Below are 22,066 nucleotides of genomic sequence, written 5' to 3'. Positions count from 1 at the left end.
TGGAAAACCCTTTGGGAACCTATTTTAACTGAATCTCTGGACAATCCATTGCCATGAACCTCCTCTTGGCGTCAGTTCCAATGCAAACACATTTGCAGGAGGCTGTGAACAGTGTACTGGAGACACAGCTGGGCCTTGAGAATTAGCTGAGCAAAATGAACATCACGTGCAGAAGAACATTCCCACATTGGGCCCTCAGATTGGGCCTCAGCTCCAGGTCCCTGTGGTGGCTCCTTCACAGCCTTGAGACAAAGAGCGGGGATGATGCATGCCTGACTGCTCACACAGGTGGGACCAGCAGGCATGAGAGAAAGCACACGGAGTGAAGTGGGTGTGGAAGGAGGGTAGGGCAGACTTGCCTGTAGTGCTTTCTGAGTCCAAGGCCCAGCTGACACAGCCTCCTCTCCCTCTGGAGAAAGTCCTAGATTCCACTCCACTCCCTGCCAATGCTCAGAGCTGGGCATCAACTCTTACCAGCTAGGCTGTGCCGTGCAGGGTGTCAACCACTGCCTGGGTGCTTCCTTTCCTCAGACAAGATCCTTCAGCTCCTTAGATTCTTGGTGCCCCTCGCTCCCATACTCTATCTGGAGATGCTTTGAGCCTGCTCAGTCAGGCGGGTTCCCAATCCCACAGGCCTGCTTTCGTAATCACGCCCATGGGTTCGAGGGGAGCCTGTGTGGACAGGCTCGGGGTGCAGTCTCCCCATTTCCCATTACATGATGAACAGTCTGCCTACAGTTTTGGTCCACTTCCTCCCACCAAGTGCAGGTCAGTATTTTCCATGCTGGCTGTTTTGTACAAGGAGCAAGCAGCCCTCAAACAAGCTGCAGACTTCCGATCAAAGTTAACCTCTTAATCACCTAGTGGGGAAATTAAGAAACAGAACAGTGCTGAAACCTCTTACTGCTTCTCCTCAGCTTTTCACATTGTAGAATGGAATTGATTGGAAATGGCTAATGCTCATGAGAGATTTTTCTATCACTGATGTTCATAGGCCACACGTGCACACATTTCTGTCATGAGAGGTGGGTAGTAATAGGTGCCACAATAGGGTGGGTAGTAATTTGATCCGATAATTTTGAGCCGAATAAAGCAGGGCTGTACCCTTCTTTGTAGCTTGTATTTTACTTATAGTGACTTTATTTATTCATATTTATTTTAAGGGAGTACTTCTGGAGCTCTTAGTGCATGACCTGCTACAAAAGGAGTGAGAGAGTACCATATGCCACATGGTACAGATATCATTTTATTGTTACAAACTAGTAGTGTCCCTTATAGGCCATTGGAATATCCTGTTATCAAATTATTGCCAGAAAAAAAAAAAAAGGACAATTGCCAATTTTTCTAAATCAGAGTAATTTGGGGGCAGATTGCCCTCCTAACACTAACTGGCTTATGTCCAAGAACCCAATGCACTAGTCGATTCATTTAGTTGCTTAGGCATGCATTTCACAACTAACTCATCCATGCAGGCCTCTAGGACGCTGCTCTTTTGTGACGCCCATAGTACAGGACTTGGTTGGCCCTCCTGCATGAAAGTACCTGGGATGCTGATATAAAATGCAGACACTTGCCCCAGTCTAGACCCACTGAATCTGAATCTCTAAAGGTGGGAAGCTAGGAACATGACTTTTCAACAAGGTTTTTAAGAATCACTAAACTAGGTGTTTATTGAGCATTTTCTATTTCCTTGATAACACAGCTCTATTTCCAACCACTATCTTGGGCAGGCTGCACAGTAAAGAACTTTGGGGAGGCAATAGTTTCCTTGATGAGCTGAGGTAGTCCCAGAGTCTTTTGGCCAAATTGTGTCAAAATATATATAACATAAAAATGACCATTTTAGTCATTTGTAAGTGCCATTAAGGACATTGTTGTGCAACCATCACCACCATCCATCTCCAGAACTTTTTTTTCATCCCAAACTGAAACTCTGTACCCATGAAACAATATCTCCCCATCCACCCTTCCCCCCCAGCTCCTGGTAACCTCCATTCTACTTTCTGTCTATATGACTTTGACTAGTTTAGGTGCCTCATACAAGTGGAATAATAAATATTTGTCATTTTGTGTCTGACTTATGTCACTTAGGTTAATGTATGTTGTAGCATGTATCAGAATTTCCTTCCTTTTTAAGTCTGAATAAATGTCATTGTGTGGACATGGCACAATTTGTTTATCTACTCAGCTGCTGATGGACAGTTGGGTCATTGCCCCCCTTTTGGTGAATAATACTGCTATGAGCATGTTGTACAAACCAGGATTTTTTAAAGCAATACCCTGGTCTTGCCCAGCATTTCCTTGGCTCACCTCTGAGCCATTTATCCAGGTGAAAATTGTGAATAATGAAGCTCCCTAACACCCACAACAGGATGTCAACCCTACGTTACCTGGTAAAGCGATGGCTTCACCACAACCACAACACGAAACAACCCTTAGACTATGCCAGGGATTTTAAGCTTACAAAGTGGTCTGCGCAGCAGCAATCAAAACCATGATGGGTAAAGATGAAATTGATTGCTTGACAACCATGAGGTCTATCCAATTCTCTGTCTATATTTTATTTTGGAATTAAACTGGGCTGTCAGAAACAAAATGCTTTGGCCACACTGCCTTGTTCTTTCAACCCAACCTCACCCCCCTGGGAGAATTGCTCTTGTCTAGTCATGTTTTGTTGTCCTACCTTCACCTGCTAGCAAAGGATCCTGTAAGAAACAGTCTTGGAGTAACTACGGATGCATATTTTGCAGAGACACTGTTCAAGACACGATATAATACACCTCTTAATATCATCTATCTGACATGAGCTGGAAATTTTCTACAGAGTGAAGCATTAGGAAAAGTGGCACTTGCTCTGAGACCTGCTGCTGTGAACCAATATTTTTTCCCCTCATGAACAATGAAAATAATTACCTATTTCCTTTTTAACTCTGGCTGCCAGGAAATTCGGGATGAAATGTACGATTCTACTAGCACAACTGTTTCGGACTATAGTCTTCCTCTCTGGAGTCTATACCTCCTAAACTGGTTTTGTTAACCTTGATCTTGAGGCTTTATCTTTCATTTATACAGATATACAATTTTGGTTTATGTCGTTCTTGTGAATTGCCTAAAATCCCCTGGCAATTGAGGAGAGAGGAGAAATGGAGGGAAGGAATGAAAGGCAGGCAGGCCTCCTATTTATAAATGAGGCTGGAGCCCAGAGAGACGGAGGTGGAAATTCTGCTCTCAGCCACCAGAGGGAAGTGCAGGACAAGCTGAGCTCTGGTTGGCACCGGGCAGCTTAGGCGATCCCTCCCGCTGGTGGCAACTTTGTTAGTCCGTTCTTCCCACCCAGAGATCACGATTTGCTGTTGACTGGATCAAAATACTCTATTCAAGGCCACCTGTGTTAAAACGGCTGGGCTTCTAAGGACAACTACTTCTTAGGGGGACCCAGCACTGGGCCACACTGCTTACTAGCTGGGAGACCTTGGCAAAGCACTCAGTTCATTTGCTTGCCTGTAACCTTAGGCTCTATTATACTACTTAGCTCACGGGGATGAAATGGGGTCAGGCATGGGAAAAACCCTGCCCATTACAGGTGCTCAGTGCATGTGCATTTAGCATTGTGTGGGCAATTTAGTGCATTCCACAAGTCCCAAGCCCTGGTCACGGCCCTGCGCTGCCAGCAAGTAGCACCAGGGAAGCTGTGCTACCCAGGAGCTATACGTGGTCCAATAGCAGCTGAGCCCACTTCCCTTCCCTGGTGGGCTATGGAATGCCAGAGGGGCCCCAAAGGAGATATTCACAAAGGAGGCAGAAGGGAGACTGCTCCACACAAGAGGGTCCTGTGACACACAAAGCCAGCCAGTTCCCTCTGCCACCTCCTTATCTGAGATTCCAAAGCTTTTCATAGAGATGGACGCCAGGCCTGCATCCAGTCCCTTCACCCCCACTTGCATCACAACCCTCAAAAGTCCCAGCCCCCCTGCTTCCGAACCTGAGGGTAAAACCTCCTCCCACCTGGTCCTCCGTGAGGAAAAACTGGCTATGGGGCTCTCTACTCCCTCCCATGTCTCAGGATCAAGTGTGCCTGTCTCTTGCTCAGCCAGGCTCTCTGCTCACCATGCAGAGCTCTGGGTTCCTCAGGGCACTGCGGAGAGATTGCCCTGGTCAGGGCCTCCCTCAGGGAGGTGTGCCGGGTGAGAGGCTTCTGCAGGAGTGGGGGTTCCGGCCGCCGGGGTCTGTCTCCACCAGAGTCCTCACTGCTGCCGCAGTCCAACTCTACCTCAGAGCTGGAAGGAAGGAAGGAAGGGAGAGTGTGTGAGTGAGGAGCCCTGCAATTCACCCTCCACACCCACACTGTGCTCTGCCCACCACTGCAGCCAGCAGACCACGGGGTTCTGGGCCAAGGGAAGTGGTTTAGTTACTTCCATACTCAGCACCAGCCTCAGGCTTTGTTATGAGCTGAGCTCTGTTTCCTACAATTCATATTAAGTCCTGACCCCTAGTACCTCAGAATGTGACTGCACTTAGAGACAGGGTCTTTAAAAAGGTAAATAAGTTAAAATGAAGTCACTAGGGTGGGCCTAAATCCAATGTGACTGGTGTCCTTACAAGAGGAGGAAATTAGGACACAGATCGGTATAGTAAGAAAATGCCATGTGAACCTGAAGACAGCTATCTAAACATAAACCCAGGAGAGGAGCCTGGAACAGATCCTTCCCCTCACACCCTCAGAAGGAACCAACCCGGCTGACACCTTGATCTCAGACTTCCAGCTTCCAGAACTGAGAAAACAAATCTCTGTTGTTTAAGCCACCTAGTCTGTGGTACTTTATGGCAACTTTAACAAGTGAATACAAGTGTGGGTCAGAGCAGGAGAAAGAAGCCCAGCAAATGTGTGATGAAGTATTGGTGTGAAGGCTGGTCCTCTCACCTTCAACCGTATCCAGACATAACTCTTAAGCTCTCCGGGGTAAAATGAGCACATCTTTAGGGACCTGGTCCTAACCTTCAGGCACTTAAATTCTGCTTGCCTCCCCTGGGATTGGATGGGGGAATGGAAAAGACTACCTGGGGGTGGGGGGAGTGGGAATATTTAACCTGGGTCTCAAATGACTGGCAGGAATTTAAGTGGCAGGGGAAGTGGAAACAGGATGTGCTAGGCAGTGGGGACATTGCAAGCACAGTCCCTGGTGACAAAGCACAGAACCTGACGGGCAGTGACATTTTAGTGAATATATAAATATTTACTCTCTCTCTATATATAAGCCCAGGATGCTTCTTTATATGAGGTCTCTGCCTATTGCCCCCTACATGCTTTGGTGAACTATCCATCAGACCGCCCAAGTCCGCTGGTCATGGTATCCCAGTTCTGTTCACCAATTAGCCCCAGAGGTGGGCATGTGACATGGGTGGAACCAGTTGGAGCCCTACCTTGAAATCTTGATATATAGACATTCATTCATGAATGTGTGCTGAGGCCCTCATTAACCAGAGTCCCACATGGAGACAGCCTCTCTGTGTGTTGTAATCTGAGTGCAGAGGGACAGCAGCTATTTGCATCTCTGGCTCCAACTTCACTTGAAGTGAGTACCACCCTTGCACTTCCCCATCAGATGAACCAATGTACCTGCTTTGTTATTTAAACTAGTTTGCGTTGTTCTACAGTTTATGTATTAAGCTTTTGATCTTACAACTCCCTTTGCGACAGGTGCTAGAATTGTCCCCATTTTACAGATGAGGAAACGGAGGCAGAAGGAGGTCATACTGCAAGTGAGCAGACAGAAGACCAGCTCCTGAATGCTGCCCCCCTTGCCCAAGCCATTCTGCCCTCATCCTGCAATGGCCTGAGCATACCTGCTGTCATCGCTGGTGACCAGGACACAGACAGCCAGCACGTCCTGCCCAACCACTTCCTCTCCAGGACTGATCCTCACTGAGGTCCACTCGGAAGGCAGGGGAGAGGTGACTCCACCTTCCACATCACTGGTCTCTGGCTCCGGGACACTCTTGGGCTTCTTGGGGGAGGTTGGCTCATCTGCTGAGAGGAGAAGAGGGTCTAGAGAGATGGTGGGCATGAACAGCCCCGCAGGGCACCTGCTCCTCCTCCAGAGGCTTGGGCAGGCTGCTAGTAGGGCCAGGAATATGTCCCTGTTTCTCCACTCCCTCCCCGTAACAGAGATGTGTTGTCCCGTGACCTTGCAGTCCTTCTCACTAGAGTGGGGGGGGGGGTGCCTCCCTGCCCAACTGACGTGAGGCATCGCCATGAAGCTTGCTTTAACCAGTGGAAATTAGTGGATGCAACGTGATTGGCAGCTATAAATGACCTAGCTGTTTGGCTTGTCCACTCACACGCCTGCTACTTTGCCATAAAAAGAGCTTGTCCCAGATGGTCACTGCCCTGGTACGGATTGGTCCCCAATTGCGGGCACATGGAACAGAGCTGGAGCCAACCTGCGGCCTGGAGCCTGGCCTGGCCAATTCCATGGGAGCTCAGCCCACCCTCAGACCTGCAGCTTTAAGCAGAGCCACCCAGTCAACCCACAGACCCATCAAGAAGGAAAAGAAATGCTACAAGCCACTGAAATTTCGGAGGCTTGTTACACAGAGTCACTGTAGCAGAGACCTGATTCTATACTTGGCTTATATCTGAGCACAGGTATGTGTGCTTGTGAGCTGCATATATAAATATTTATTGACAGATGCTACGGATCCAGGCCCGTGCTGTAGATTTGGAGACGAATCAGGCATGGTCTCTGCCTTCAAGGATCTCTTTCTGCCCCACAGAGCAGATTAGGCATGTTCACAAATATCGACAATAGAAGGTAGACCATCTAAGCATGAGGCCGACACAAGGCGGAAGGGGAGGCTGGTCTGACTTCAGTCCAGTAAGTGCTTTCACTTGAAAGCACCATTTTAACAAGGGCTTGAGGATGAGCAGCATTTGAACAAACAGAGAAGGGAGAGGTGGCTCTCCAGGGAGTGGACGTCTGTGAGCAAAAGCAACATGGGGAAGCACTGCCAGCTGCATGGGAACAGAAAAGAAGCCCATGCAGCTGGAGGGCAGGAGGGTACATAAAAGAAACCAGTGGGACATGATGGCATTGACATCAACCAAAAAGGACCTCGAATGGCAAGGTGAACAGTGGGTTTCACTCCAAGAGCAAGCACAGAATGGCTGGAAGAAGGGGCGGGCATTATCAGGTTTCCCTCCTAGAAAGATTGTTCCAGCTGCAGAGTGGAAGACAGACTGGAAGAACCACAAGGCGTGGGGAGGGAGACCAGTGAGGAGACCTACAGGCCGAGAACGTGCACCCAGAGAAGAGGAAAGTGAGGGAGTCGACAGCAGCCTGGCAGGACGGAGCAGCTGCAGGCAGAGATCTGTGCCAGGCTGCACTGGCACCAGACCTGTGTCCCCCACACCTCAGGAACCAGGCACACCTGCAAGGAACACCCCCTGGGTCCGCTTCTCTCCTTCCTCCTCCTAGAGTTGGCTTTGCTCACCCAGGAACAGGGTGAGGGCTCAGCGTGGCTTCCTGGGCTTCCGGAGGGGCGGGGACACGGCTGCCTGAGGATCCCTCAGTCCTGCAGGGCCGCGGCCAGCCTCGCTCCCAGTGGAGCAAGGGCAGGGGCTGGGGGCACTGGGAGGTGGAGACTTTATAGACAAGAAGCTGATGCTTCTTCTGGTCACCACCTTGCCCAGGCAAAGGCCGCAAAGGAGGACATCCCTCCTTCCGCCCCCCAAGTCCTGGGCCACAGGCTACAGCTGGGTCTCTGGGGTTCAGTGCCAGTCCTCCAGCTTCTACTTCCAGACACCTCTTTTCATCCCCGAGGGCTCCTGCCCGCACGCACGTACCGGCAGTGCTAGTTCCAGTGGTACGCGTGCTAGTAATAGAAGTGATCTAAAGGCAATAAAGCAGTACCAGCTGGTCATCCAATGCCCACGTGCCCGTTTAGCACTTCATGTCCATCACCTCTAACATCCCAGCAACCGGAAAGGACAGCACTGTCATCTTCACCGCATGAATGGAAGAAGATGGAGTCCGGAGAAAACCTCAGCCAGGGCTGTGCAGTGAGTCAACTGGATTCGCTGCCGCTGGGGCACAGCGCAGCCCCAGGTGAGGGACCAGGCTGGTCACCGGTACTGCCTGGCTCAGGCCTGGCTGCTCTTTGCCCTAGACTTTGTCTTAAGTTACCTGCGGTCAGGTAACAGGGAGAATCCAGGACTACCGTGGGGCTGGGGGGCTGCCGGGGGCGGAGGTACATGGGGTGGGGGTGAGAACAATCCAGCAGCTCCCAGGCCAGCTGCCCCTGGCCTCCCTGAGGGAAGCAGGGCTGCTCAGAGCTGAGCATCTGTTTCCTGTCAGTGCTCAGGCCAGACACCTGCTTCAGGGCACAAGATGAGACTCAAGAGGCAGAGCCAGGCCATGTGGTTGTCTGGGGAAGTGCCTGTCCTCGCAAGGCCACTCCCAGCAGCCACGCCCTGAGGCCCTTTTCTGGCTAGGCTGGGGCTGCAGTCAGGTGAAGACCCCTACCCTGTTCTGCTGGTGAAATTGTCCCTATTTCTACCCAAGCCTAGAAACCCGTCCACTCTCGCCCAGAACCCAGGGAGACAACAGAGCAACCTGTTCTCCTGTGTATCGTTATTTTACAGATTGAAGATCGTGCCCTTTGGAAGGCAAAATGGAAGCAAAATCAAAACTCTCTTCCCCACTCAGTCAAAGGGCTCTGTGGAGACAACAGGACTCACAGCGTCATACGTTTCTTTCAGGTACTCCCTCCTGTGCCATGAACCGACGCCAGCAAGACCTTTCCCAGCCCAAGCCAACTGCAGACTCCCCAGTCTGAGGTCCAGGCCAGAAGGCAGGGCCTGACATTCCTTTAATTCTACAAGTATTTATTGAGGGCCCACTATGTGCCAAGCGCTATGTCACCTGTTGGGGAAATGAATGTTCAAAAGAAACAAAGATCCCTGCCCTTGAGGAGCTTACGTCGTAGCAAGTGGGAAAACATAAACAAACAATACACATGATTAATAAGCGAGTTATATAATATGGGTATGGAAATACTGGGCATGGGTAGAGTTGGGAAAAAAGGATCAGAAGAGTGGGGCTGTAGGTTGCAGTGTTAAAGGGGGTCTCACTGGGAGGGAGACAGGGGAACAGAGATTTGAATAAATCAACCATATAGACGCTGAGGAAGGGTGTTCCCGGCAGAGGGAACAGCCAGTGCAGAGGCTCTAAGACAGAGTGTGCCTGGCATTCAAGTAGGTCAGCGAGGCTGGGACACAGTGTGAGAGAGCAGGTCTAGGCCATGGGGGCCAGTCCACATCGAGCTGAGTCCACTGCAAAACTAAAGCGAAACTAAAACTCCTGTTGGCAGGTGACAGGAGGGATGGCGGTGCCAGAGCTGAGGCCGCGGTGTCTGAAGGAGGTGACCAGTTACCTTCAAGAGGCTGCGGTCATCAGAAAACGAGAGAAAAATCGATATTGCCACCCAGTGTGCACTGATACCTCTGTTTAGTCTCCAACCTGAAGATGAACCGTCCGGCGCTCTGAGCCCCACCTGATCTAGAATGCCTGAAGAAAGTCTCCCTCAGGGCGTCCCTGCTGCACAAAGCCCTATGCCTGAGGCATTGGGAGCCCCAAGGGACAGACGGGGCTTGTCCGATGGCACTGAGTCAGTACAAAGGGTCTTTGGCCATGTGCAGGGCTCTTCCCAGGGCCAAGGCTCTCCTGAGAACAGCACCTGACTCCTGGCCTGGGCCCGTGGGACTCTCTGTTCCTTTACAGTTGAAGATGCTGCTCTAATCACTTCCCTGATATCAGAGAACTCCTTTAATATCAGCACCAACGTCAAGGTTGCCACAAGGAGGTGAAGGGCGTCCGAGGGGTAGCACATGAAGCGCTTGGCCCCGCGCCTGGCACGGAGGAAACGCTCTGTCAATAACAGCTGGCCCCGGGGCAGGAAAAGAAGAGTCACTGCTTTCACTTATTTAAGGAATTAAAGAAAAAGTTACAAAAGTGAATGAGTTCACAGAAATAAAGAACAGCCCACCCACTCTGCTTGTCCCACTTACTCTGTTTAATATTCTGGTTGCACGGAGATTTGTTCCTTTGGCTGGATGATTTCTTTAGGATCAGTTCCCTGGGGTAGGATTACTGGACCAAGAGGTCAGAGCCCTTTATGGATCTTAATAATTGTTGCCATATTGCTTTCCAGAAAACGTTGTCCCCGTTTATTTTTACTCAATACTAGTTATTAAGTTCATACTTTTTTTTTCTTTTTTTTTACAATCTACTCTTTTTTTCTTTACGAATTCAGTGGGTACAGTCTAATTAGTGTATCTCCCTTTGAAAGCCAAGTAAGAACATTTTTGTAAATGCTTGCTTTTTCATTTTAGCATTTACTTTTAAAAGGTGCTTAAGTGTGAACTGTCTATGCATGGCTTTTGCCCATTTATCATTGAGTCTTTAAAAAACAAATATTAACCGATCCCCTACTCTGTGCAAGGTGCCTGGAAACACCTGGTTTGCACAGACTTGTTAAATGCTGTAGCAACGGATGTCTTCATTATCACATCTAATTCAGACTTTTCTCCATTCTGACTTTCTATTGAATATTTTCATTTTATTGTAATACTTTAAGTTTTTTAAATGTAGGTAGATTTATGTCATGGTTTTCCTCTGTAATTTTTTTCTTCACAGGTTTTAAAGCTTAGAAACCTCCCACCCTGTGATCCAATCAATAGTTAATCCTATTTAATTCCATTATTTTACTTTTTTGATTTTAAGTCTTTAATCCAGTGTTCCTGGAATAAAGACTATTCTACCAAACACTTAATGCAGAATGTAATGTGCAACACAAAAAACTACGCCCAAACAAACGAAACACCCATTTCAAATAGGTAGGGGAAGCCCGACCTGGGCAAAGTTAATTAAGCTTCTTGACTGGAGAATTCCTCAGAGACTTGAACACACTAACCAAACTGTGGATCTCTAAGGTTTGGGAGAACTGGCATGATGAGGATAAAACATTTCGCAAATGCTGTGACTATGGAACCCTTTCTTCACAAAGCATCTCGTGGAGCTAGCATGCCATTGCCACACTTTGGAAAATGTTGCTTTAACCCAACTTCAAATCAAAAAATCAAAACCAAACTATGAGCTCCATGAAAGCAAGGACGTTTGTTTGTTTCATTCCCTGCTACATGCCCAGCACAGCACAGACGCTCAGTAAGGATCAGTGAACAAATGAGTGCATGTACAAATGAACAAAACAAATCAAGTCTAGTACACAACACGGAGATCCACACGCGTACAGTCCAAGACGTAGGGAGGGGCAGGGACTTTGTGTGGTTCACTGCTGCATCCCTAGGACCTAGAATATGCCCAGAGCATGGTAGGCATTCCACAAATACTTGAACAGATCAATGAATAAAAGAATGAGTCACTTGCCTAGCCCAGCTCCTGACCTCACTCCCTAGCGCCTTTCCTTTCATGAAAGGGGAAGAGTATCTCACCTGGGTAAGAGTGCAGACCCCTGGTCATGACCTCAAGCAGCTCTGAGGGCAGTTCCAGATGCCTGCAGCTGGGCGGAGAGGCCCAGGGCCCCAGAAATACCCCTTTGGAGAGGCATGAGCCCTTGTGAAGTGCACAGATGCGTTTTCATACCAGTGTCAGAAGCCTAGCTACATCCAGCCTGGCAATGGCAGGCATCCCATCCTAGGGAGGCTGAGGACCAGACTTCTGGAGGCAAGAGGGGCTTCCCTTAAGGACATCCTGGAGTTGAGCCAGAGCCTGCCACACCTGTGAGCAGAGCCTTGCAGCCTAAAGCACTGAGTAACTAGAGCCTTTGCGGGCAGAACAGGTCTCTTAGGATCACAAATGGCTCTCCATCTGGATGACCACACCTGCCAGGCTCACTGCCATCCTGAAATCAATGTCCAGTCCTTCCTCCTTACCTTTCACCCATCACTCAGCAGGATCAGCATGACACTTGCAAGAGCAACCTTTGTTATATAGAAACCTAAATTAGTGCACGGTTCCTAAGTAAAGCTTTCCTATAGGTCCATGGCTTGGATGATGGGGGAAATGGGTGCAACAGCTGGGGTGACACTGACCTCACCAGCTATGTCCAGCATCTAGAACAGAAAGTACCATGAGTTTTCAAGAAAGAGACCCCAAAGCCTGGCCCAGGAGCATTGGTGACTTTTTCCAAATATTACCTTTGGGTAATATTTCCTTTGAGTGCCCAGCACAGCCCCAGAGAGTCCCACGTCACCACAAGTGCAAGTCCCGCCAGCAGTTTAGGGAAGACTGACCCCCTAAACCAACCCGTGTTTCAGGTTTGAGCAGCTTCCATGGCAAAGAAGAGAGGAAACAATGAGCTTTATAAAGAACCATATTTATTTTCATTTACAGCATCAAATACCATAAATAAAACTAAACATTGTTTGCTGTGTGCAAAATACAGGGTTCCATGTGGCACTGTGAATGACTACCAAAGGTCACAAACATGCATTTCCATGAAATAGGGGAGGCTAGCTACAGAGGAGGCTGAGAGGGGAGGAGGGCACTCTTTGGTTGCCATTCTATAAAGGGAGGGAGACTCTGCAAGAGAAGATAAGACAAGAGCAATGACTTGGTACTGGCTGGGATCTGCACCGATGCAGTGAGTAATGCAGCATGCAGGGCGGTACACACACGCCGAGAGGTCAGCATGGCTCTGGGTCACATGCAGGACAGACAGCAGCTGTAGCCAGAGACCACGAGGCCTGGCTCCACCGTACGCGGTGTGCTGTTTCTCTGTGAAAGCACTCTGAATGCCCCGCTGCTCTATGTAATGAGTCAGTGGGGGGAAGTGGGTTTTGAGCAGAGCCATGAAACTGGCCGCTCCATGCCTGGGGTTGAAGTGAGTCATTTCTCAAAGCCATCCCTGGCCTGTGACGATGATATACTCTAGTTGCAGCTTCTACATCATCGGGGGCTTTATGAGCCAAGAGAGATAAGAAGAGGCACTGCAAAACCCTTGGATCTATAGTGCAGGCTGCAGTAGAGAAAGGATTTGCTAGGGAAATTGGGATGATGTAGTATTCAACCTACAGAGCATGGGTCAGGCTGCTGATGAAACTTGGGAGTATTTTTTCTTTTTTAAATCCCTCCAAAGAGAGTCATTTAATCTCTCCAAAGAGAGATAATATTATTGATCAATGGTATTAATAATCTTTATATTGGAACCAATTTAAGAAGATGCTTATAGGCATGTGCTTTTTCAGAGGCTGCTAGACAAAGGAGTTCTTTTCAAAGGTGACAGAGCCCTCCCCATGGTACTGTCTCACAGTCAGGGTTCTCCCTCCCAGGAAGGTCAGCGGCTTCGGAAATGCAACTGCAAAAGCATGTGCGCAGGCCACAAAGGGAACAGAGGGCAGGCGGGGCATGCTCCTGGCACAGACTGGGCTGCCGGCTCATAGGTAAGTAGAATCACAAACGGCTTTCGAACTGAACACCACCCCACGCTGTTCACCGACCATGCCATTGAAATGAGTCCGTTAGTATGCAAGACACTCGCAGTTAGCACAACCAGTACCACGGCGGGGAGGACAGGATGCGGAAAGAGGCTTAGGGGTTAGTCCCACTCTCTGAAAATCGGCAAGAAAACCAGTCACCTCAGAGCAGAAGTGTGTCAGCCAAGAAGTGGGTGTAGCACTGGAAGGCTGAAATGAACTGATGGCCACAGTGTAAGGTTGGAAAGAGAGAGACAGAAAAGAGAATTTAGTTTGGGGAGAAAAAGGAAAACAGCTGGCAGTAAGAGAAGACATGGGAGTTGAAAATAAGGCAACCATTAAAAAAGGGGAAACTTGCCCAAACAAGTCACTGCTTGCTTAGGACAGATGAACCTTTCTGGCGGTGACCAGCTACTTAGCTGCAAGAGCATAAGAGTGGATGTGTGTGGCTTGCACACACCAACACTCCATTGCTCTCCATTCAGGGCTCCACGTACCCCCAATTTCCTCTCTGCCCCAATTTTACTCTAGTGTCTCACATTCACTCTTGAACCCATTGTGGATGCTTAGAGGCATCTGCCCCTTGGGATCCACGGGGGGTTTGGTGCTGCCCACCAGAAAGGTTCGAAGTCTCAGGGCATACAAACATCTCAGGCTTCTGACAGGCACACCCTGTCTCACCAGATTAATTCAAACCAGTCTCTTTATGGCCATAAGTGACATTCTCAGAGATTCCAACTCTGGCTTCATGGAGCATTCCACAGAGTATGTCAGCCCACCCTGAGCTGATGGTAATAACAATAGCATGGCTATGCTTGTGTTCACATCACAACCTCGAGAATTTACTTTCTGGAATCAAACATAAAATGAATGAAGGGCTCCTCCCACCATGCTGAACATTCAAATCCCAGCAAAAATTTGGAAGAACACAATGCAAGTCATCAGCCTGAGAACAGTTCCAACAAGGACAGAAGGGCCAGTTGCCATGGACTTGGCCACAGCCATGCCCAGTTTTACCCAAGGACCTCAGGGAAGTGTTTGTAGAAATGTGTTCCCCCTTCTTCCCACCCTATAGAAATTTGTCATCTCAAAGCCCCCAAGAGCTCTGGCTCCAAACCCACACCAGGCTGCACCCTACTTAATCGAGAGGAGACCTCTGGAGTAACAAGTGCATGGAGCTGTCTCTGGCCCAGCAACTGAAGACACCTTTTCCTATCAGCCTCTCCATTGTTCAACCAGACCCAGCAGCTGTGCATGACCAGGCAGAGGGGAGCAGCAGGGAGCTGTGGCCTCCTCCAGATGCCCAGAGCAAAGAATGCAGGTAGTCTCAGTGACTGTTTTTGCCCTTAATAGGGCATATCTCTTTGCATTCATCAATAAACAGCTTCCACTCCCAGCTTCCTCTGCCCATCAAGACTCAGGGGAGCTTCTCCCTGGAGGTCAGACACATTCCTTTGCTGGGACAGTGTGAAAATAAATGGTTTCTGACTGTTTTGACCAAATATGCATGGTGGCCGAGTGGCTAAGCAGCCAGCATGTCTGTAAGCAGTGCTCACTGGGTAGGTCACACTTCCAGAAATAATACCCTGAGGTGGTAACAAATGCTCTCAGTCCCAAAAGACGTGGTGTGAGAGGGCAGATTCTTCCCTCAGCCTGACCATTATAGACCCTAATTGGCCTTGGCTCAGACTGCAGCCTGGGCTGGGGACCTGACTGGGAGCCCCAGGGGTCCCAGCTCCTGGGCCACCAGCGGATACAGCGCCTCTTCAGCACGTATTGCATCCGCCTGAGGGAGCCCTGCGTGGGCAGGTGCCTGTGGGCTTTTGCTGCAGTGCTCATTAGTGGGGAGGGAAAAGGCATGTTTGTAGCAATCTGCTCAAAACCCCCATGGTTCTATGTCTCCTGGCTGTGACTTGGTATGGGAGGGAACTTTAAGCTACTATTTTACATCATAAAAAGGGAGCAAAAGTCTATCTCCCTCTGGGAGGACATGTAACAGCCAACTACACACTGCCATGTGCTTTTGTATATTTAATTCTACTTTGTCCTTCTACTCTTTTCTCATAAGAGATTATGCTTTCATGTTGCAAAAAATTGCCTCCTCCTGACAAGTAGCATCCACGTACATAAATCAAAAGGCACTGGTCAGGAGATGGCACACTCATTTTTGTTTATGTAAAAGCTGAAATCATGAATGTTGCAGGCAGTGATTATTACCATGTTTTCCCCAAAATAAGACCTAGCCGGACGATCAGCTCTAATGCGTCTTTTGGAGCAAAAATTAATATAAGGCCCGGTCTTATTTTACTGTAACACTGGGTCTTATAATATAATATAATAGGGTCTTATATTATATTATATTATACCCAGTCTTATATTAATAAGACCAGGTCTTATATTAATTTTTGCTCCAAAAGACGCATTAGAGCTGATTGTCCGGCTAGGTCTTATTTTGGGGGAAACAGGGTACAACTGCCTGTAGTATAGAAGGGGTTTGTAATACCAATTATAAACTTCAAACCTGTGTTTTGAAAAATTGACACACATAGTAAAAACAATGCTTTCTCTTGGCTTATTAAAAGTTAAAAATTGAAATGTAAACCTAGAAATACGGCTCGCTTTGGTATAAAAGAAGTACAAATCTATTCTTTTAAAAAAATCCTTCATGTGGTGCTGGCCCCAGCACCATGAGCCACCGGCTGGTGCAGGTGGCCAATGTGAACCTCTTTGGCTTACGGATTGCAGAACGCTCGGCTTCCTGACCAGCGCCTTCGCTAACTACAAACACATCACCATCTACCCTGGAAATGTGAAGGCCCTTTGGGGCGGCCGCCCATCAGTGGAGCTTGACCGGCAAGCACCTGAGCAGCCAGTCACGGATGCTCTGGAGGGACGCCTCAGACTCCCGGTACATGGAACCCAGGACCTCCGAGAACACCCACAGGAGGGGCAGCCCGAGGCTTAGGAGCTCGTACGTGTAGCAGTAGTTGTAAGCATTGTCCCTGAAATGCTGGCCGGCGGCGCGCAGGAGTCCCCGAATCCAGTTAAGCAGGCTCCGGGGAATGTGAAGCAGGCCCCATGGCATGAGAGGCCAGCTTAGCACCTTCCTAAAGGAGGAAGTGGTGATACCTGGGGGGCTGCCTGCTGGTGAGCCAATGGCAGCAGCTGCACAAGAGCTTTCCGTGGGAGGGTCTCGCCGAGGGGCTTCTTGCTCCTTCCACATCCCCTCCTCCTGAGAAAGATCAAAGGGAGGGTATTTAATCCATGATACTCACAGAGACCTCTTAAACGAAGCTGACGGAGAGAACCAATAAAAATAGAACTTGGCAGGCCCAGTGCCCTCTCCCCTCCCCCCCAATAATCTCAAGGCCCATGTACTGCTGAAGGGGGGACTGAATATGGGCGTGACTCTCCTGGGGGGGCAGATTGACTATAGAGCTCAATGAGCCTTCAAAACCCCTGTCCTTTGACTCCGCAATCCTATTATTGATTTATCCTAAGTGAATAATTTGAAATATAGGTAAGGATGTGCACACAGAGATGTTCGATGTAAAAATATGTATAAGGTAAAAATATTGAACAATACAAACGCCCACCAATATGGGGCTCGTTAAATAAATTACCTACCATTTTTTTACAGGCATCAAAAATTATGCTCCAAAAGAATGTTTAATGTTGTGGGAAACTGTTCTCAATACAGTGTTAGTGAAAAAGGAAGGATATAAAACTATAGCAATAGGATTGCAACGAGGTTAAAATACATTCACATAGAAAGAAGTCTGAAAGGAAATGTTACAGAATAACTATGGTTTTCTCAGGATAGAGTGATGATGGGTGATTTACCTTTCTTTATATATTGTCATTTATTTACCCATTTTTCTACATTAAGCCTATATTAATGAGTAATTGGAAAAAAGCTGTTATGTCGTGGGTCTTTGCTGGTGGTGGTGATGAATCAAGCAGTGGAAGGTATTGCTAGGAGCTGCCAGAGGGGGCGCTATAAGGAGCCGTCCATACATCCAGCAGGCTTGTCACTTTGATGACATTCAAGAACTTGGGGAAAGGACTTGGAAACCATGGTAAAGGTCGGCTCCATACCAGGCATCCCTGCAAACGTTGTCCTGTGGTCACATGGGGGGAGTGTGGGGAAAAGACACGACACGGAGGACCATGAGGGGAGGACCATGAGGGGATGAACTTTTGCGTGGCTGAACATATGGTTTCATCCCTGGCGGACAGGAAAGCTCTTCTGGGCTTCTCATGAGAGGCCAGCACAGCCACTCACCTGGGAGCTGGCATCTGGTGGGACATACCCCAGAGGCCAGCTGAACAGACTGAGGCAAAGGGACCCTTCACACCGGGGAGAAGAGCCCTCTTCTTCCTCCGTCTCTCTAGGGCCAGAAACCTTCGTCTAACATGGAAGAACCCTTGAAAACCATCTCCTATCAAGGGGCCTTCCATTTCACGAGCCCTTTCAAGACAAAACGCACCTCTCTTTGTTGCTTCAACTCTGCCCGTCTCTTTCGTTGCTGAGTATTGGTTTTACAGTGAGTGAAATGAGGCTTGCAGAAAAACTTGCCTGTGAAAAGAAACACACACGCACAAAGGTTTTCCTCTTGCGAGCCAGAGGCATGGCAGACAGAAGGCAAGTGCTCACCACTGTCTAGGTCAGAAAACGCCGATAATGGAAACAAACCCATGACAGCTCATACTTGGGAAGTGGTTTCTGTCACTTGTATTAAAGAAGTGGCACTGGGATGAAGCACAGGACACTTTGCTGCCTCAGAGGCAGGCTGCAGCCACAGGGACTCCCAGGGATGGGGCTGAAACCCTCGGATACTTCCCAAACCAAAGCGAGGCCAAGTCTCTTCCCAAAGCCAGTTGCCAAGCAGCAAAATGGACAGCTCTGAACAGCAGCAATATTTTTGGCTTCTTTTTCTGGGACCCCTAAGGGTGGGAAAGGCTCAGAACAGATGGCAGCAGTGATGGGGAGGCAAAGCCCAGAAGAGACACATACTGGGCCACTGGCCACTGCCCAGGACTATTGGGCGCCTTCCAGAAAAGCTTTCTTTGCTCACCGTTACAACAATAACAAGTGATGGGAATAATGATTACAATAGGAAAAATTTATGTAGGCCTCAGTATACCAGGTACTATTCTAAATACTTCCCATGATTTAACTCATCAACCCTCACAACAACCTTACGAGCTAAGTATTATTACTATTATTATTATTATTATTATTATTATTATTATTATTTTACAGATGGGGAAACTGAGTGACCAGGAGGTTAGAGGACAGAACCTGGAAGTTTTGTTTGAGGGTATGAAATCACGAGCAATGTGTTATACTGCTTCTCATATTGAACAGTGCAAATATCAAGTGCTGAAAACTGGAAAATAATCACTCATTCCAATGAGTGCAATTCCTTCATCGATAACCTCTGATTGGCCACTTGTCAGAACAGATGTTACTACTATGGTTTTTCTAATAATATAGACTTTATAAATAACATTCATATGCCATCCTTTATTGAACCCTTATTACGTGAGTGGTGCGGTGCTGGGCATGTGTTTCTCGACCACACAGGGGTGATGGAAGGTGGTGAGACTACATAAGAAAACGTACACAAAGCTCTTGGCACACAGCAGGCACCCTCCACGGTCGGTACACCAGCACTGGCAGCTTCATCTTCCCCCAGGAGCTCCTGCCCACCATAGGCAGCCTCTCTCTCTAGAGGAGCTCCCTCCCACCTTCCTGAACAGCTTTCCTGAAGGAAGACACTGTACTCCCCGGAAGCATTGGGCATCCTGGAGCCTCCAGAGGGACCAACGCTGTCCCTGGGGGAACAGGGTTACCTTCATCACCATCGAAGGCGTAGGCGGCCAGGCGCAAGGTGGTAGCACACACACTGCAGCGGAAACACTCTCGGTGGAAGAAGTGGCCCTCTGCGCTCAGCCGCTCCATCACGTACACGCGCTTCTTACAGAAGTAACAGGTGTCACTGCCACCCAGGTTCAGAGGAAACACCTTTCGAATAGTTTCCTGGGGGGGCACAGGGCATCCAGAGAGAAGAGCAGTGTGTTAGGGCTTGTGCTGCATCTTCAAATGTGAGGCTTAGGCTTTTAGAAATTCCAACCTGAATCACGGGGAGCTCCTGGGCTCCTGTTTGCTGCTCATGTCACTGCAGGCACTGCAGCAACGAATGAGTGTGGGAATATATGCTCCCAACACACACCCAAAACCTGCAGTGCTGCTGCGAATGGTGCGTCCAGGCATAAGGCAGGTCTGGGACGGGCTGTGCCCTAAGCTGGCCACTCAGGTTTTGGGAGTGATGCCTCCTGGTCTAATGCAGTGGGCACCCCTCGCAAATATACCTGCCCAGTGAAGCTCTCCCCAGGACTCTGTCCCAGGGGTTAGTGTTTGCCTGGGTCTCGAGGGAGGTCACTGACTTAGGTTAGGAAAGATTTTGGCATCAGAACTGTTCAACAGAATGGCAGAAAAAGGAGAAGCTGTGTCCCAGGACCCACCAGGCAGCCAGTCAATTTTCTAAATGCAAGGGGGGAGAGAGCCAGGGCTAGGGCAGGGGGCACCTGGGTCATTCCAGGGGCATGTGCCAAAAGGAAACCAAAGGAACTGTCAGCTCAGCTCACTAGGGATGGCGGGAGAGGCCTCACTTGGAGAAGGGGAGAAATCAAAGGAAAATGGTGCTTCTCTATTACTGAATTCTGAATCCAGTGCAAAAGGGCTACTTAGCTTGGACACTAAATATTGATAGTAAGGGATGTCTGACTATGTGGACGGCCTGGTCTGGCCTTTTCACTGAGTTCTCCAGAGCCCCAGACAGCAGGGAAGATGCTTTGCCTTGTGCAACCACCCCCAAGGGAGCCTAGTGAGGTTTGTCTTTAAGGAAATACAGCCTCCCTCCAACTCTGCTCTGACTCAGCCCCTCTTGTTCAGGGGAAGGGGCGCCTCGGAAGGGCCAGGGCCAGTATCTGTGGTCAAAGGCTGAGGGGTGTGTGTCCTTACCAGGTCTGGAGAGGTGGCCTGGGCCTTAGGTCTGTGATCGTTCATGTACAGATTGACCAGGACTTCAGCTGCGGCCCCTATTCCGCTGGACACTTTCCCTACCGTCAGCTACCCCAAGAGCAGAGGTAGAAGAGACAGAGACAAAGGTAAGGCCAGTTAGCACTGAGAAGGAAAACACAGACAGGCTGGATGTGGGAGAGGGCTCCACACCCACATGCAAACAGCACCCGACATCCTGGGAGAGGTAAAACCAGCCAGGAGCAGGCAGGGGAGCTCTGGAGCTGGAGCAGAGGACAGAAATGGAAGCCTATAGCCCTGGGTGGGCCAGGTGACTCAGAACTACATTCGCTGGGGGCTTTCAGGAGTCAATCGAGTTTCTCGGTGCACAGGCAGGGTAAACAAATCGAGAGAGAGGAAGAAGCTATCGACCACCACTCAGCAAATAAATGCAAGATTCAGGACTTGACTCTGGCCTCCTGACCCCCACCCGGGCACCTCCACACAGCCTCTCTCATCAGCAGCTGGGACAGCTTGGATTGCTTGGCCCAGTCACCACTGCAAAAGTGCATTTGCACCTGTGTCACCAAAGCCTCCAAAGCCTGAGAGGCACAGAAGCCGAGCAAAGGTGACAACGAGCTAAGGAACCAAGACCTCACAGATAGACAGCTGAAGGGTTAGGACCCTTCTCTACCATGAGCTGATTCTGAGACCAGGCACAAAGCTCTCCACTGAGCTCAGTTTTCTCGTCTAGTAAAATGGGATGGGAATGAAGCCGGCCCCCAGTGGGCAGGTGGAGGTGGCAGTGCCCAGAGGGCCCCGGAGCTGGTGCCAGGAACAGCCAGCCCAGAGTGGGGCGGGGGCAGTTCCATGTGGGCCCCAGGGACCACAGCCTGATGGGGTGTGGATGCCTGTGTCCCTGAGGGCATCATAGCTCATGCCTGCCTGCCTCTAAGTGCCTGGATCCCCTGCAATGTGTCCAGGAGCTAGGGAAGGGGTAGGAGCTGGCAGCCTAAGCAGACATGGCACAATTACACATGCACCCCCAACAAACCCAGCCTGCTCCCCCTTCCCCCACCAGCTCTGAAAAACCACCTGAGAACGCTGCAGTCTCCTCTGCAGGGAAACAAACATGCACAGGATGAGAGTCTGTAAATGCTGTTCCTGACCCCATGACCCTGGAGGGAGGGAGGCACCAGACACTCCCCAGCCTCTGGGAGATACAGCAGAGAGTGCTGCAACCGGGCCCTCTGCACAGGCTGATGGCCATTCCAAGGACCTGTGTGTGGGTGAAGAAAGCCCTCAAGCTAAATCCAAGACTACTTTTGGAAGGCCACATCGAATTCCAGAACCGAAAGCCTCAAATATACAGCAGGAAGTTCAGGGAACAGCAAAGCAAATGGCAGCAGAGGCTCCCACCGCTCCCACCTCCTGGTAGTGGTGCCCATGCTCAGAAACTGAGACCAACTCATTGGATTCCAGCAAAAGCACAGGGACCACAAGGAATTGAATGGGAGGGGGTGCCAAACAGGCTGGGGAGAAGGACG

General features: G+C 49.4%; 1 protein-coding gene across 16 annotated transcripts in view; it reads right to left on the bottom strand.

Moving 5' to 3' along the window:
• The window catches only part of MICAL2 (microtubule associated monooxygenase, calponin and LIM domain containing 2), a 203,808-nt gene that overhangs the window by 48,959 nt on the left and 132,783 nt on the right, over positions 1-22,066 (bottom strand). For 5 of the 16 annotated variants that reach the window (XM_074336000.2, XM_074336004.2, XM_074336003.2 and 2 more), the window contains 6 exons: positions 20,523-20,630; positions 19,352-19,538; positions 17,983-18,071; positions 16,622-16,724; positions 5,845-6,028; positions 4,108-4,277 (listed from right to left, as the gene is read on the bottom strand). In XM_074336000.2, coding sequence (XP_074192101.2) covers positions 4,108-4,277; positions 5,845-6,028; positions 16,622-16,724; positions 17,983-18,071; positions 19,352-19,538; positions 20,523-20,630 — 841 coding nt within the window. Of the gene's footprint in view, positions 1-4,107; positions 4,278-5,844; positions 6,029-12,377; positions 13,713-16,621; positions 16,725-17,982; positions 18,072-19,351; positions 19,539-20,522; positions 20,631-22,066 lie in introns of those variants that run through there. The other 11 variants (XM_019729325.3, XM_088791637.1, XM_088791638.1 and 8 more) reach the window with 5 other exon arrangements.

This window comes from Rhinolophus sinicus, chromosome 14 (assembly GCF_057876585.1).
Source record: "Rhinolophus sinicus isolate RSI-liver-muscle chromosome 14, RSI-T2T, whole genome shotgun sequence".
NCBI lineage: Eukaryota > Metazoa > Chordata > Mammalia > Chiroptera > Rhinolophidae > Rhinolophus > Rhinolophus sinicus.
Note: the sequence above shows the minus strand (reverse complement) of the source record. Positions and strands in the feature narration are given on the sequence as shown.